The following is an 18,106-nucleotide window of genomic DNA, read 5'->3' on the forward strand; positions in this document are numbered from 1 at the left end:
CAAATGATTTGGGTTTTTTTTCTGTCAGGTCAAGTAGTCTGACATCACAGAAATCCTTCAGGACAAGAAGGGCTTGCAAAATACAGAGTATCATTCCAAGTACTGAATTTTGCAAATCCACATTGTACGTACACATCCAGAATGTGAGTGGAGATCTTTCCAGGACATTTACAAGCATACGTTTCAAATTGATTCCAAAAGACTGAGGCTTCACCAGTTATCATTTCAGCTTGGTTAGTTCCCTCCCATTCAACATTTGGCAGATCCTGCAGTATTTTCTTTATATTTATTATGTACAGAAAGCCATTATATACAGTATTACAACCTAAAGGACAGGAGTGAAAAATTACACAGCTAAGAAGTGCTTTGTGATAAGTATTCAGATCCAAATTCCTGCAGAATTGCAGGACTTGAGTAACAAATAACTGATCAGCAAACCGTGTTTAGTAAAACACATTTAGACAAATATTAGCCTTTTTTCTTCTTTTGTCAGAGTTCTCAAACTTGCAAAATGTTTGAAACCCAAATATCAGCATGGAGCCTTTGCCACCATTGCTGCCACAGCAGAAGTACTGCAGCAGCGTGCCCAGTCAGCAGTACACACCTCTGCTCTACACAGAGCAAGGCTGAACCACAAGCGCCCAGCTAAGCCCTCTGATCTTCACTACCAGTTTTACCATTACAGCCAGGAGCAATGACAGGGCTGCTCTGGGAGATTTTTACAGAACTATCTAATGTAGGTTTTGCAGTACAAAACATAACAATGCCACACATAATTTGCAGAAGAGGCTACTGTATGATTTTTAAGTAGCATAGCTGATACAAATCATACTGTACTAATTACAACACTGCTAGAAAATAACAGCTAGGTCTGATACTGAAAGGTCTGCATGGTAGTGTTTTTCAATTGTGTGATAAGAACAGTGGTTAGGGTCAAAATGCCATTCTCAAACTTACTCTCTTACGTGTTCTTAGGAGTCGATTGTTTTGTCTCGAGTTATATCTCTTTGCACATTTCTTTGAACTGAGAATATAAAACTGTTGTTAGATGTACTACAAACAGTTGTATTTAGCTATCTGTTAAGTATGAATTTGCCTGTTTCACGCAAATATGTGGTGCATAAAAGGTAAGACTCTATCTTCACATTCACAGGTATTTGTACTAAAATTATCAAGTACTCCCCGATTTGTAAACCAAAGAACCATAAAAGAGCTGCAAATAAAACACTTAGCATATTTCAGAGCAGGTACTAAACAGCACTGAGCAGAGCATGCTCAAAAGTGTTGCTTAATGTCCTCACACTCAGTGTGCATGCATCATTTTATGAAAATAAGAATGGTCCAAGAGAATGAGACCGTTAGCATAGAAGATTTTGATTGAGTACAAAACATCAAACTCTAGCTGGTCACATTCCTATAAAGTCTGGGCATCTTCTACTTTCTTGCATTCTCCTCCAGAATTTGTCTGAGACACATGCATTGACACAATGGCATGCAGTGTTGGAGCACAGTCATATATACAGCCACACACTTTCCATCTAATAAGCAATGACCAGCCTAGTAACTATCAGCAAAAGTATTCATTTGGTTGCCCCTCTATCTTTGGTATTGCTTCGGAGTCCACACTGGATCGGGCAGAGAGGAGCCTGTTAGACTCATCAGGGGTATGTCTAGTTAAGTATTCTCCTTCCACTCCTTTCACCTTGGCCCCAGGAGAAAGACTTTCAAAGGTGACATAGGACTCCTGAATTTCCTTGGGTTTCCTCACAAAGCACTTTTTGCAGCGTCTCTTCAGTGCTCCGCAGCAGACCACCAGCGTCAGAGGAACGGCAATGACACAAGCCACACTGATGACAACCACGTTGATGAGTTTCTGGGTCCCTCCTGCACTAGCAACTTCATCTGTGGAAAATATGATGCACTGCTCCTTCCTAGGGATCAGCCCTTTCACACAGACGCACACTATGTATTTGGTCTTTGGTAGCAGCCCATAAATGCTGACCTTGGTCTTCCCTGGTTCCACATTGATCCGACGCATGTCTCTCTCTCCAAAGACAGCGTAGAGGACACTGAACACTGTCGTGTTCTTTGCCAGAGGGGCCTTCCAGGCCAGGGTGACACTCTGGTCAGTATCTCCTATCACCCTGACAGATCTTACAATTCGCTCTGGCTCCTGCTGACCAGTAGGTGGGCTCACCAGTAGGTTTTGGGGGTTGCTATCTTGTGCTCCAGCTGGGATGAGGAGATCCTCTCCTGCTCCTGCTCCAGCCCCTAGGGTAGGCATGGTGGAGGTGGTGATAACATACCTTGCCACTAACTTGTCATTGTAGGCAGCTGCCTCCATCCCGCTTGCCTTCCCACTCCACGTGCCTTTGGCACTGGAGTTGGGGTCATCCGTGCTTTCTGAGTCCATGATGATTAGGGATATGAATGCTTCTGTTGCCCCCAAGAAATTCTTTGCTTTACAAATGTACTCTCCAGAGTCAAGGTAAGAGACTACAGGAAGGCCCAGGATAGACCAGCTCATCCCATCACTAGAGATCTCTTGGTGCACTGCAAAGAAGGAAGAATGTAAAACAGACAATTGTCACTAGAATTAATAGTGTGTTTTGTGAACTATTAGGACTCAATCAACAGAATATCTGCCAGAGACAGCAAAATTGTTTATTTTTGCCACCAAGTACGTTACAACATTAAAGTAATTTCAAGAAAATGACATTAACACTAAAATAAAGTTATATTAGGATTCAGTCTGCCTCAGAACAAATGGATGGTGAAGCATTTCATGCTATTTCCCTCCATTTGACACACAACTTGCAAACTAAACAGGGAATTTTCCTCCATTTAAAAAAAAAAAAATTCACATATGCAGGTACAATATTTAAAGCAGCAGCAGGAGTGGGCTGTAACACAACCTAGTTGAACACTGAATGCACTTCTCAGAGACACAGAAAATAAAAACAGTGGAGATTTTCTTCAACAATAACACATGGATTAGTCTAGAATATATGGAACAAAGCCGAAAAACAATTTTCCTATTACTATGAAATTAGGGCAGGTTTTTACGTCAAGTCAAACATAGGGAAGTCTGATCACTTATCAAAGCAGACAGCTCCACTAAGCAACATGTATGTAGCTGAGTGTTGACTTTCTTGTTTCTTTTGCCAAGAGGCTAAAAACCAGCATTTTTTTATATTTTTCTATTTAGGCAGAAAAAAAGGGAATGGGGGTAAAGCACCTTCTCCATCATTTAACCAGCCTCCTTAGGATGAGCATGTAATGCCTCTCCATTTGAAGGTAAACAATGAAGATATTTGAAAGGCAAAGGTAAGACAGGATGAAAACTTCTCCAGCCCACATGGGTCACGATCCAGCCTTGGCAACCAAGGCACATTTCAACAGCAATGAAATGGAATAGCAGCAAAACATACCTTTTCCATTTAATTTTTTACTGAATTGAAATACTAGGAAACAAAGCTACCAGTCTTTCTATGGCCTTTCCCCATTCATGTAGACACTGAGCTGTTTCTCACCCTTATGTACTCAGAACACCACTATTTCAGTGATACAACAACTAGAGCTGCCACTGTTGAGAAATAATGCATATTTTCAGCCAACTTTTTACTAAAAGATGCTCAAGTCTGCTTTGACGGGGCACAAAATCCATCATTCTCAGTTGTAACTCAATGTAAACTCAACATACATTTTAAGGAAAGCATCCTCTGTTTTATTTTTTGTTGTGACTCTCTTTCAAATGTATGAGAAGTGTTTGCAGCACTAGGATAGACATCATTATAAGGAGAGGCTCTGTTACAACCTGTACATCATGCACAGCAGAGGAATAGCTTGTGAAGGTCCCCCCAAAAGTTTACTTATTACAAGTGGTTCCACTGCTGAGAAGAGAAATGCTTATTCCTCTGTATGCACTGCTATAGTAACCTTTTGTAGTTGAGACCCCACACTTTCCAATCAGGCCAGGAGACAGTACCACCTGGGGGGGGTTAGAAAAAAATGAAGGTTCAGGTTCTGAGCTAAAACCTTAAAAAAACTCAGAGCAACTGACCTGAATGTAGCAATGGTTTCTTTCGTAAATTCCCCACACATTAAAGGACCAACTCACATTGCAATTCTGCATCCAGTCAGTCAGAATGGAAATGAAGATATGATTGTTCACAAAGGCAGAAGCTATTCAAAGACTCCCTCCCTAAGCAGGCTCTGCACAGGAGAGGAAGTTGGTCACTACATCACCTAAAGAGCATTTTTCTAAGAGACCTCATCAGTCCTTCATAAGTGAACCATTGGGAGCATGGTATTTTTACTGGAGTGTTGTATTCCTCAGTGGTTCAGTGCTTTTTTAAAATTATTATTTTTAATCTATCCATGCCTTAATGTTGCATGTTTGCAGTCTTCCTTCTTTACCACAGAAGATCTGAATTCCAGCTGACATCTCTCTTCCAGAGATGTTCCCTAATTATTAATAGTAGCTCACACTTACTTTTAAAGGCCCATAAAAAAGTCAGTGGGAACCCTTTTCAGTGACTGAGTAGCTAACTAAATCAAGACAGTCTCTTGCTACAGCTGGACATATCTCATTTCTTCAGCTCCAACAGATTTGCAGAAAACCCTTCAAGTCACCTCACCACCAGCACAATTGTGAAACAAAACAAAAAATGATGGCATGTATTTATCTGATGATATTTACATCAATGTGTAAGCAACTTTACAGCCTACAGAAAATTTCAGTGCTATAGTGAATTACACACACTACTGTACTCCTTAAGAGCATCTCTGCCAAGAAGGACCTGGGGGTCCTGGTAGATGAAAAACATGGCAGGAGCCAGCAGTGTACACTAGCAGCCTGGAAGGCCAACAGCATCCTGGGCTGCATCAGAAGAGGGGTGGCAGCAGGGACATGGATGTGATTGTCCCACTCTGCTCTGCCCTCACGAGGCCCCTTCTGGTATACTGTGTCTCCCAGCACAGAAAAGACAGCATTTGGATCAGGTCCAGAAAAGGGCCATGAAGATGCTCAGAGGGCTGCAGCATCTCTGCTGTGAAGACAGGCTGAGTGAGCTGTACTTTTTCAGCCTGGCAAAGAGAAGGCTGCAGGAAGACTTCACTGTGGCCTTCCAGTACTTAAAGACAGCTTACAGACAGGAGATAAATTGACTTTGTTCATGGGTAGATAGTGATAAGGCAAGGGGCAATGGTTGTAAACTAAAAGAGGGAAGATCTAGATTAGATATCAGGGAGGAATTTTTCACTGAGAGGCTGAAAAAATGAGGCTCTGGCACAGGCTGCCCAGAGAGGTTGTGGATGCCTCAGCCATGGAGGCAGTCAAGGCCAGACTGGATGATGCAACTCTGGGAGAGCTGATCTATTGCCTGAGTTAGTGGCTGGCAACTCCGCCATTGTAGAGGAGCTGGAACTAGGTGATCTCTGAGGTCCTTTCCAATGAAACCATCCTATGATTCTATAACGAGTTACAGTGAATCCTGATGTTGCACCCATTTCTTTTTTTGGGTCTTTTGTCGGTGGGAAGTTGCTACTTCCATATAAGCTTCCATATGCTTTGCAGCCCACAGGAAATAATGGTATAGGACTCACTCACCCAGTCCACACTGGGGAAAAAAAAGCTTAAGCTTAAATGTACCTGTGCCATTTAGTGGAGCACCGTCAGCCCTTCTCCAGCTGAGCTCAGGAATGGGCACCCCCGTTGTCCCACATCGCAGTAGCACAGTGCTGCCCAGGATGGTCTTTACTTTGGCTACAGACGTATGTACAACAGGGCTTTGACACTTCCTTAGCTCAACTTGGCTGAAGAAGACTCCTGCAAGGCTGCGAGGGGTGAAGCATTTCAGCCTGGGCTCAATGAATGCTATGTTGGGAGACTGGAAATTCAGGAAATGGACCATTTCATACAGACTGCAGTCACACGCCCAAGGATTGTCTTGCAAACCTGTCAAAAGAAACCAGAGCACTCAGTCACTCCAATGGTATTTTTGTTTCTGCCAATTTTGTTTCCTGTTTTTCAGCAGAACAAACTGATTCCCAGTCTGCCCCTCAAAAAGGATATGCATGGGGATCATAGCTCTGCTGCTGTTGGCTGAGGTTGAAGTGTCTCACAATACTGGTGAGTAGAAGGAAGAAAATCGGGTTTGCTCATGTATCTCAAAACCTGGACATTAAATCACACTCATGAAGTTCAATGCAAGGTAATTTGTGCCAAGAACACGTCACTATTTATGCGTGTAATCAAGCAAAACAATAGTTTGTTATATACTTTAGAAAAAATAGTTATGGGAGTGAGTTGGTTATTTGTTTTCATTTTCCTAATAAGACATAGGCTACGAAATTCTTCTTGCCAGTGATCTTTAAAATTATTAGCCAGCTATAGGCTAACAATCAGGCCTACAGTAGGCCACACACATCTATTAGACAGCACCTGTATGAAGAATATGCACATAGGAAGAGAGATATTAAAGAAAACACTCCTGCTTCACTGTCCCAGAACATTTCTCTTTTTCTGCTTTTCTGCTCTGTCAGTGTTGCATACTGAACTCAAATTCTGAAAAAAGAAAAGATATTACCCATTAAAAATAGATTTGTGAAGATGGTACTGAAAAAGCAAAATCAGATCTGGAGCAATGCACAGGCACGAATAGAAGCTGCTGCATTCTGACTAAATCTGTATGTCATCTCACTCAAAAATATTCACATTTGCCTGTCTTACAAACAGTTTCTGGTCTTTAATGGCTTTAGCTAGCAGCACAGCCACTGGGGATTTTAAACTAAATCCAAGTATGCGGCTGAAGACTAAGACAGGAGCTCAGTGTCCCAGACCTGTCTGCGAGGGGGCTTCACCCTCTCTTTTCAGCAGACAGCCCAAGGACAGGGCTCAGGGCTTGGCAGCAGCCTGAAAGCAAGGAGCACCACTATCCCCTGATTCTCAGCAAGCAGAAACATCTGCCCACACAGCAGTGCTGCTACTGCTGGCCCCTGGAGCATGGCAGCAACAGTCACACAAGCTGCGGCTTTTCAGCAAGAGCCAACACTTGGCAAAAGCACAGTGTGTGCAGCACAAGGCTCCATGAGCATCAAGGGACTGCTTGAATTTGCTAGAGTCAGCTGGAACACAGAGTGCATCAAAAGACCCTGATGCCCCAAATGAACTGTTTTAAAGATTTGGCTGAAAAAGTATCTCGCTGAGACCACTGCACACCATCCTCCATAGGCTTGAAAGGGAGTCTTGGCAGGAGTGCACCACTTATTAATTAAAATATATAAAAGGAGACTAAAGAAAGAATGAAAATTAAGATCTCAGCTGTGTTATTTTATGGCATTTTTGCTATCTTCTTACTTCTGACTTCATGTACTAGACTACAATTTATTCTAGATATTCTGGAAAAAAAAAAAAAAAAAAAACAGCTTTAACTTTTTGCATTGCCACTTTAGTTCCTGTACAGACTCATCATAGATTAAATAATCAGTAGAGCCCTCCTTCATGACACTTTACATTATTAACTCTGAGATCTGCTTTTTCTCTTTCACAGGCAGGTCACGTGGGCAATCTTCACACTCAGAATCTTGCAGTCTTGACACAGACTATCAGCCAGGAAACTATTGCTGAAACCACTTTTTCTTGAAGCAACGAACAAGCAAGGGCCCTGAAGAGGATTCACAACGATGCAGTGTAGACAAGGGAAGGGACTGAGCTAATTCTTAGCTGTTCTTGGATTTTTCTGTGCTTCCACACGAAACAGTCACATGAAACATATGAAACAGCAGAGCAAAATAGAGACATGCAGCTGTCTACTCTCATTTTGCTTCTGCAAAGAGTTTCTCCATGGATGTCAGCAGAATAGGAGCTAGGAGGTGGCATGCCTGTACATTACCATATGAATGCTAGCACTATACTCATTTGCTCACATGAATTTTTCAGAATCCCAGAACAGGCAACCTGTGTGCAGCTGCTTATGCAAACACTCAGGTTGGCTCTGAGCAGAAAAATAACCTCTTCCTGACAATACATACAATTCCATATTGAACAGAAGAAGCTTTTACAGGCAACTTTCTTCTGAAAAATAAATAAAGAAAAGAAAATGATCTCAGCAGTGTCTCATCTTGCCACAAACAAAATGGGCAATCCCAAACACTGGGCTTAAAGAACTTGATGTCACACCTGGCAAAACAGGATGGGGAAACACCTGCTCCTTTCCTAATCAAACCTTAACACCTGCTAAGAACACTAGAAGTTTTTTATGTGGCAATTGGATTCTTTTTAAAGTTCAGTGTCTCTTTTCACTGACAGCTGGTTTTAAAAATTGTATCTCCCCTAAATTTATCCAGAGAACAAGAGCAGATTTTGCCAAACACTTCCCAGAGTGAGAGAAAATGTTTCCGATTAGATTACCATCAAGTGCCTGAATTCACACCCGTGGTTGTAGACACAATACCTGGAGATGCACACATCCCAAAGAGCAAAGAGCCAGTGGAGCTATGTCAATTCATAACAAATAAAGACAGCAGATGGCAACAACTCTGAAACATCATCAACCTGCTGAGGATTTGAACCAGTGTACTATGGCTAAAAGGCTAAGTAGTAATCCCATGATAAGTGTACTCAGAACCTTATCTGAGTATATCACAATTTGGAGTAATTAAGACAGTGGTCTGTAATATATTCTCTGACACAAAAATGTACTATTGACCTGGACCATACTCCTGAGGAGCATAGAAATGCCACCAAGAAGTGGATTCTCACCCTTGGAGGCAGCGTTATATTAATGGCTCTTTGGAAACGAAGGTTTTAATTCTATGTGGAGAGATAAATGAGACTCTTAAGAGGCACATACTAGGACAAACTGGCTGTTCTGACCCAGATTTTATACTCAGCAGCAGGTTTACTCCTTTTTAACTTGGACATAAGAAGAATCCATCTTTTTATTTAATGCTGCTTAAAACTAATCAACTCCATGCCAGCTGTTAGTAGGAAACACTTGAAAGATGTGGAGCTCTAAACACGTTTGTATGTTCAACAAAAGTGGCAGTGCTCATATATAAAAAGCTCCTGAAGAGGAGTAATTGTTTTCTGTAAGAAAGACTCAAATCTGATAATGGTCAGGGTGTAATAAGCTGAGTGTGGAAAGGCAAGTTGGTTAAGGTGTAAGCTAATGTGCACACTTCATACAGGGCATGAAATGAGCACTGTGCAGGTCAGAGTGACCACAGCAAGTGAAAATGCTACAATGAGATCAGGATCTCTTGTCATTTTGTCTACTGCAAAATCACAGTCACTCTTACCTAAGATGATCTTGGAGTTATCATTGGGAAAGTAAGGGACTGCTTGCAGGTTGGCCCAGGTAGAAATAAGAGCCTGAGGAAGAGTCATCAGTTTGTTGCTAGAAAGGTCCAGGTACGTGATATTCTTGATGTAACGAGCAGCATCTGGAGGGATTGAGGTAAGTTCGTTGTTGTGTAAATCCAGAAGCCTTAACTGTGGCATGTCAGACAAGGTTTCCCAGGGAAATGATATTAAGTCATTTCCATCTAGCCTCAGCTCCAGCAAACGACGGAGGCCCTTGAAGGTGATCCCGCTGAGGCTGGCCAGGGAGTTATAGGGTAACCAGAGGTACTCCAGGTTGTGAAGTGCATGGAAAGCTTCCCCTGGCACCCTGCGGATGGCTGTCTTCTCTATTCGAAGCTTGAATGTATCTACAGGGATGTTCACGGGGGTGAGGGTCATCTCTGGGTCATTACACAGCACCGTCCTGGTGAGAAAGAAACACAGATGCAATGCCCTTATATTTTTGAAGACGTATACTTGAGACATTTTGACAATTTTAGTACAATATTTTATCTGCCTTTCTTTTTTCAAAAGCTTCATTCTTGTCATTTCTTACTTGCTGCTGATTTCCACATCACCTTAAGTACGTTTGGCTTGCACTAATTCATACATACATACATTTACTGACAGCAGAGATTGCACTTTCCTGAAGTGGTATGAATCTGAGTCTGGCACATACTGTGTTCCTGCTTTTTTCTCTTTAGGTTATTATGTTCCTTATGACAGACAGCAGAAGATGCTAATGCACTTTAAAATAAAAGGATCAATAAGGCAAACATTAAAGGTCATGTAAAAAGAAGTCTTAATTGTTTGATGAAAGTTGGGGTGGGATAAAGTAATACAGACCAAATACAGCATAGGATCTCTGCTCATGAAGGAAGGAGAAGAAGGTCAACTCACTAGTAATATTCTATAGCAAGCTCTGCTTCACTGTGAAACTGGAAGGTCTGTAGGGATGCAATGGGCACTTCACAGAGATATACCATTTATGAGAGCAAAAGTACAGAAAACTAACACTTTAGAAAATGTTTTACTGAAAGCAAGGCAGATTCATGTGTCTAAATCACTCCTTTCTATTTCTAATTCCTGGAGTTCAAATCTGAAAACCCCATGCAGCATTTTGCAGTGTTTGTATAAAAAAAAAACCTGTAACTTTGTCTTTGCCAGGAGGAGAAAAAAAGGCAAGTTCTTAACAAAGTGCAAAGCCACCTCAGAAAACAGAGCAGATTACACTGGCATGTCCCACTCCACACGCTAAACCAAATAACTCAAGTAATGTAATGTGATCAGTCAAGTACCATTTTCTTATCATACTGCCTGATTGATAAATAGGACATTACCAGACTGACATTGGCTGAAAGCAACTATTCCTCTACTGTCTGCAACAATAAATAACATGGCTGAACTGCTCATGTAGTTTTCCTGAAGTTAAATATTATTAGAGCCTCCAATTAATTTATAACAAAAAAAAAAAAAAAAAAACCTATATACTTCTGTCATCCAGCTCTTCTATGCTGGCATTAAGTCCTGGGTTGAGATTTTGTGGAAGAAAAGAAATATGTCAAATAAGAAAAATTCAGAGATCATCTCTCAATAGAACATTTGGTTTTGTGTAAACATGACACAAAATATTCGCTAGCAGAGATATTATCACAACAAAACTGTACTCTGATGCTTCTCATAGTGTCCCTAAACTATGTTGCTAAGCACTAAACAGTAAATCTATAGGATAATCTCCCTTCTACTAGTGAAAAATACAAATCTTAGTGCAGAAAAATGTGACATCATGCTCATTAAGAGAATAACGAGCATTTGCTTTATTATGCATCTTACCAAAACACACTGCCGCTTTTTCCAGTCTCTATAAGGAAATTCTACCAGGAATTATGACACTTACGGAGCAATTATAGGCTCTCCTGCTATTGTGCTGCCTTTAAAAAATTCTACACTATTTGTGGCTCTGCCACCCTTCTCACTGGGACAGTTTCTGGTTTTAAAACTATGCCGCCATAAAAGAGATGAAGCAGATGCACTTGATGGTGATCCAAACACAGAGGACAGCCTTTCAGTGCTGTACCGTCATCTTGTCTAGAAAAAACATTTCTTCTAAAGGAGTTATTCAGATACTCTTTGCCACAAACCTCCTCTACTGTGAATCAGGTCTGATAAAAACGTAGCCTGTATTTCATTAGGTCAGGTCATTAATTTCTGATAACCCTTCAGAACGACTTTGTTTCTTATTGTAGTACTCCAGTGAAATCTCTGCATAATGGTGCTGCTTCCCACAGTGGATAACCTTCCAGCATTACCTGCCTTTCCAACTGAAAGTTGCCAGTCTGAGAATTGTCTTATTTTATTTTTATTGTTTACTTTTTTTGTTTATTGTTATCCAGAGTCTATTACTTCGCCTAAAATCTCCAACCCAAGGATTGTTTAAGCAAGCAGAATGGATTGAAAGCTTTGATACCACAAAATAAATCAGTTTACACTTTAGAAACAGACCAACAGGACAGAACAAAACCGGTATATTCAGCATGAAGGCAAAAAGAAAAAAAACATTTTAATTGTATTCCTTTTTGCCATTGCCCCAGCAGTAATTATGTTGCTGTTCTCACAGAGAAGATGCCCAAACGCTTTCTCTGAAATCAGCTTACTGTGTTTTCAGAAGCTAATCCTCTGCAAATAAAGCCGGAGAGCAGAGCAACTGGAAAAATAAAAGACATGAAGCCTAGACACAACGTTTTCTTCTGAAAGCATCCTTAGAGAGAAGAAAGAAAACCCCCAGCCCCACGCAAGTATCGGCATACCTGGCTTTCGTCCCTTCGTTGAGGCTGTGGAAGGCACAGCTACACTGCGAGGGGCACGAGGTGCCTGCCCACGGCAGCCCCCCGAGCACCAAGCAGCAGAGCAAACTCACGGTGATCCACATGGCTACCTGTGCATGGAAGGACACCTGGGCAGGAGGCAACGTGCAAGGTCTCGCCTATTGTTTTAGCCATTGACTGGTCACATCTTGTTAACTCCCTTTCGTTTTCAGCCACGCTGTGATCTTCCAGCCCTCACTGAGTCCATCAGATAAAAAGGATAGGCAGGGATTAAGGATGGGGACTTGAGTTATTTTCATGTAGGTGCTTATTGCTTCCTGGAACCGTACAGACAGCATCGCTTCACTCTGGGAGCCCCAGATCCCCTCCTCAGGAAATCTGTGGCTCTCGTGTGAGAAAAAAACATATTTGGGGGGGGACTTGCATAACTCTTATCTGACCAGGAATTAGTAATAGAGTGCTTTCTCAGAGACTTTGGAAATGCTTTTAGGAGGAAGTTTTTCACCCACAGGGTGGTGAGGCACTGGAACAGGTTGCCCAAGGAGGCTGTGGATGCCCCATCCCTGGAGGCATTCAAAACCAGGCTGGATGTGGCTCTGGGCAGCCTGGTCTGCTGGTTGGCGACCCTGCAAAGAGCAGAGGGTTGGAACCAGATGATCATTGTCGTCCTTTTCAACCCAGGACATTCTATGACTCTATGATATGATAAAAATAGTATCTTATGCTACCAGCATGTAAGCCTCCTGCAGAATATTGAAAATACATAGTGACACTGTTAAAAGCTGTTTTTTGGGTTTTGTTTTGTTTTGTTTTTTTAACTCTTAGGTGGCTTTCTTTTCAACATTTACTGAGCTCTTGGAATCACTCCTGATATTAACAAGCACTAAATAACCCAGTAAATGCACGCAAGTTTCTAGTAGGCCTGCAGAACCAAGCACTGTGCTCTCACTTGCTGACACAACACAGCCTGGATAAGGCATCATCTGAAGCAGAGCCATGACAAAGCTTCAGAAACACTGAGAAAAACTACTTTTGTTCACTCCCCTTGAAGACAATAGTTTCCCATCCATTCAAAAGGGCAGCCGTAACTGCAAAGCTGATTTGAAACAACACGTTTTCAGCACTCCAAAGAACTCAAATATATGAGAGAAAAGTGGAGACTATGTAAGCACAAAGTAAAGCTTAAGCAGTCTCTCTTTGAGATAGGAGCAAAATTTAATTCATACAAACCAGGACATCTCATTCTTACAAGGGCTACTATTTTCTGGTGAGTGTGAAAGTATGCATACCAAATACACCCCAAATGTGAAACATTCCTTTAAAAGCAAAAATCTTCGTTGGAATTTGTAGGTGATTACATTCAGCCTCATTTGATTGTTATTCCCACACTCACCAGTACGGTTGCCTGCTTCATAATAGCTTTGGCACACCTGTGTCTTACAGAAAACATAAAGCACAGGTTAAAAAATGTTAACAGAAGTGAGGAGTGATGGAACAGAGCTGAAAAGCTAGCAATAGAGCATTAACCAGGCACAACTCATTTTTAAATGCTTTAGGAAAATGTTTTTCATGCTTCTGGAGTTCAGGATAGCCAACGTATCCAGTATTTTTATCCAGGGGAGAGTCCCAGATGCCTCACTTCAGCACAGAACAAAAGAAATTCTACCAAAATCCCAGACTTTATTAACTCAATTGGAACTCTACAGTCAGATTCTCCCAATGACATTGGGGTGTAGGATCAAATGCAGCTGGCTAAGGCAGAAATCACCTGGCATCCTATTGGCTTTTCAGCACCAGTCACTTCCCAGCTTCACTGTTCTTTAGCTAAGGTTGGAGGCAAAGAAATTACAAGCACAAAAAAGCTCCCTAAAAATTAGGCTTTGTTGGATTAATTATAGTCACATTGTACAGAAAAAAAATGCCCAAGACAGATTCTTCCATCCTCCTCTTATACCTAAATTCATATTTCTCAGGGAGTGAACTACAGCTCTGCACCTTTTTAAAAGCATAGTTGTACCTACAACTGCCCTTCTGCAGAGTATATAAGTGTCACATCACATGAACTGTCATGATGCCAAGGAGGAAATAGGAACAATCTCATCCAAAAGACATTTTGGAGTTTTGAAGAAAAATTAAAATTCAAATTAAAACAACAACAACAACAAAAAAAAAAAAAAAAAAAAAAAAATAGATATTTCATCATGTAATGCTTCTGTCTGAGAGTGCTATGAGAGACAGATGGATTTTGAAGAGCTGATGTGGACGTTATTTTTCAAAACTCCAAACTGTTTCATGCTTTCCTGCAGATAGAAAAAGCATGAAGAGCCAAAGCCAGCCATGCAGATCTCTATAGATCCTTTCTAGTCTTCAAATCTTTACAGTGGAAGAAAAGCATTCATGCAATCCAATCTTGCACAGCCAGCTCAGATCCATAACTAGGCTAATCCTTGGTAGTTTTCAAGATGGCCAGGGTCTTCTAGAGCAAGTGTAACATGGATAGCCAGTTGCTGAAGCTGGTCTCTGCTCCCATTGGAAACAGGAAATGTACGTAGCATAGCTTCTCAGGTAAGCTGGGTGCAAAAGGCTATGTGGTGTAACTGCCCTCATGTCTCCACTGCAACCCCATTGCCACCTTGCTCTCCTACTTGTGGATGTGTGGATCTAGTTTTTTACTTTCTAGTATAAAGACAGAAAAGTGAAGCAACAGCATATCTGTTCTTACATCAAACTACCTGAAAGTTAATAAGTATATTACAGCAGCAGAACAAGACACTGATCTTAAATAAGATTGCTAACTAGTTTTGGTGTATATTTGTTTTCATGCAGTGTTATTCTGACAGCGTGTTCCCCTTCACTTCTAGCTCAAAACTGCAGTCCATATGCAATATGGCTATGAGTCAGTTATCTTGCTCCACAAATAGTAAACAGCCCAAGAGACTTGTAAACTCTTCCTGCATGGAAGTGGGATGCGCAATAGGACCTCCTCTTGAGAGATGCTCAGAAAGGTGGGTCTACCAAGTAAGAAATCTCTTGCTATAAAAGATCTTTGGCAGGTAATTAATACCTAGCTTCTTGACAATTTGCAAGTAATTTGCTAATGATGTTTTAGTGGGAAAACCTAGCTAAGCAAAGCACTGACCAAGGCTGGGGAAAATTTGAGACTGAGGGTGGATTTGGCTGCATCCAGAGTCCTCTGTGGAGGGATCTGGAAAAAGCAGAGGGTTCATTCTTAAGTCCAGGAATGGAACAGGATTCAGTAGCTTCTAGACTCTCCAGAGTCCAGAAGGCAAAAGGATTCCAAACTCCATTCCAAACCCTTGAGACTCAACAGGAGACTATTCTCAGTATAATGTCATCAGTTCCAAAGGCTGTCCTTGGTGTAATGCTGTCTGAATGGGTTTTCTTTCTACTTTTGTACAGTACATAATGTCTTCTATGTTATGCTCTTTATGTAATTTATAATTAAATGTTCCTTGATGCTTTAGTAAATAATCAGGTGCACCCTGCTATCTCAAATCTTGTTAAACTTGTCTTGTTTATAATAAAGTTTTGTTAAATCACCATATTATATCAATAAATATATTGCTATTTCTCTCTTAAGGGTAAAGGGTATAATTCCATCTGCAACCTCTTCAGAAAAATGAAATTATGCTGGCAATTTTTTAATATGTCTCAGAGTTTCAAGATAATCTAGATGTGTTTTGGGGCAAACTATTAAACAGACATTTTATGGTGCCATAGTTTTGCATAAGCTTGTTCCACAAGTAACTCTGGTAATTAATTAAGGCTTGTAGAAATCACTTACCGAGAGGATGGACAAAGGATTATTTTTCCCTATGCTATTTTCATATACTATTTCCTCTTCCTCAAAAAGAAATTCAAATATTTCATTTCTTATTTCTGAAGAGATGGAAATGTGATGCAGTGCTCGTTAAACATCCACAGTTGTTTTCTCATCAACTTCCATTAGGTCCCATTTTTAGATTTAATGATTTCTCAGTTCCCTTAATAATCTCCAAGCCAAGATCAAGCTCATTTGCTTTTTTAGTGCACTCATTGGTCAACATGCCTTGCTTCCCAGATACTCCCTCACATCAATATTAGCAACATCGGCTGAAACACCTCTCTTCCCACTGAAGTTAAATTCTACTCGAAAAGGCAATCCAACATAATTAACCTCCTGTCTCTAATGTCTTCAGTGCATCAGACAAAGTGGTTTCCTTTCACTGGAGCTCTGTAATAATAACCTTGTAGATAGTAGCCAGTGACTGTATGGTAAGATTTGTTTCCACCATGCTCAATTTTGCCTCATGACTGAAACATCTTAAATTACAACTAAATACTATGAGCAATAGAATTAAAATTAATTTATAATAAAAAAGAGAAAGAAACAAAGCATGCATTAGCAGATGCTAATGCTATGTACTTCACCAGTTTAGTTAACACAACTGACTTGCTTGTAAACAAGAGAAAGACTTCATATATACATCTCCAGTGCAAATGATGGGCTAAGTTTCAAGCCATAAATACAATCATGTTAGGCTTCACCTGAGTGGTAAAAAGAGTACAATAGGCATTACCATGAGGAAAGTCTCCAGAAATTCATTAAGAGTTGAAGAAACTAGTGTGAGCAAGTTCTGGACACAAGGAGCTGAAAACAACCTTGGTGCCTGGAGAGCAGATTTTCCCTGGTGAATGGGATTCATAGCTGCAACAGAAGGAAGCAGGTGGTGAAGAAAGGAGAGGTGTTAGAGGAAAAAAGGAATTAAATGATCTAGTCTAACCATCAGCCCATCCCAACCATGCTCACTAAACCAAGAAGCTCTTCCTGCTTGCATCCATGCTCCTTCTCAGAAAGATGGCAGAGTTAAAATCAAAAGTAAAATCTCGCAGTGGCATTGAAATGACCCTGCCATTGCCTATTCACTTTTTCCACACAGTCCTTGTTTGTTTCAATGACCTGTATGCAGTGCAGCAGCTTTCTAGATTTTCATGGTATTTTTAAGTCTAAATTGCATTATCTACTCCAGCTACTGTAGAGATATTCACAAATAATACTACAAAATTTAAAATTAGCATTCATTAGCTAATTCCTTTGTGGTTGCAGATGATATTATTTATATGAAACTTTTTAAAATCAATATGATATCTTTCCAATACCAAGAGTATACATTTAAAATAATAACATTTTTTTCATGGTGGACAATTATATTCCATAATGAAGATAATGAAAGATAGACCCTTCACTTTCATGGACAAAATTCTGCATTTCAAATGGTAAAAGACATTCTCTTTGCTGTTACACAGGAAGACTTTTTCACAGCTTTGAGCTAAAAAAAATAACCTGGAGAATAAAACATTCTATGAAGCAGCAGGTGTCATTCAGTGGATATGTAAGAATTCGTTTTGCATTCTCTGAGAATAGCCAGATCCCCTTCTTATGCTTGTGGTGCAAGTAAATGCAGAGCAAATGGGGTCAAAGTCTACTGTCAGTCAGTGAAGTTCAGCACAATGTAATCTTTCCTGCCTTTCAAAAATATATGGGTTTTCATTTATAAAATTTTTTTTTTTTGGTTCCTAATAATATTAACTTCTTGATATTATAGTCTCCACCTTTTTCCCTATGTAGATTTTCTGAGCACAGACATGTCTTATCAGTTGATTTTACTCAAAAGCTCAAAAGCGACACTCAAGTGACCATGCTCTTCTGAATCTTTCCTTTTTAATATGGTCACTGAACAGAATTTATTCGTTTTCCTCATATGCTTAGAGAAAGATGGCATAAAGCAAATAAAACAGCATCCTTTGTCATAAAAGAAAGCTACAAGATATTTTATTATCATGATTTTGACTGAAAGGTTTTATTAGCAGGCAATATGGGCCAGACACTAAATCAATTTCATTAAGTAAATGCACCTCCAAGAAGCTTCTAGCA

At 40.4% G+C, this 18,106-nt stretch overlaps 1 protein-coding gene across 1 annotated transcript; it reads right to left on the minus strand.

Annotated features, from left to right (window-relative positions):
• Positions 1-1,567: 1,567 nt before the first annotated feature.
• On the minus strand, positions 1,568-12,275 carry LRIT1 (leucine rich repeat, Ig-like and transmembrane domains 1). Its single transcript, XM_042863514.1, has 4 exons — positions 12,154-12,275; positions 9,304-9,770; positions 5,654-5,959; positions 1,568-2,553 (listed from the first exon to the last, which is right to left on the minus strand). Exons 1-4 carry the CDS (start codon positions 12,273-12,275, stop codon positions 1,568-1,570), a joined length of 1,881 nt encoding a protein of 626 aa, XP_042719448.1.
• Between the last annotated feature and the right edge of the window lie 5,831 nt (positions 12,276-18,106).

The sequence above is a fragment of the Lagopus leucura genome, unplaced genomic scaffold (genome assembly GCF_019238085.1).
Source record: "Lagopus leucura isolate 7727_CA_CO unplaced genomic scaffold, USGS_WTPT01 Super-Scaffold_739, whole genome shotgun sequence".
Lineage (NCBI taxonomy): Eukaryota > Metazoa > Chordata > Aves > Galliformes > Phasianidae > Lagopus > Lagopus leucura.

Bases quoted from the DNA above. Each gene is read 5' to 3' on its own strand.
- LRIT1 (XM_042863514.1), bottom strand. From the start codon at position 12,275: ATGTGGATCACCGTGAGTTTGCTCTGCTGCTTGGTGCTCGGGGGGCTG. The intron at 9,771-12,153 runs GTATGCCGATAC...CTTTCTCACCAG, and splicing joins AACGAAGGGACGAAAGCCAG to GACGGTGCTGTGTAATGACC. The intron at 2,554-5,653 runs GTACATTTAAGC...CCTTCTTTGCAG, and splicing joins TGCTCCACTAAATGGCACAG to TGCACCAAGAGATCTCTAGT.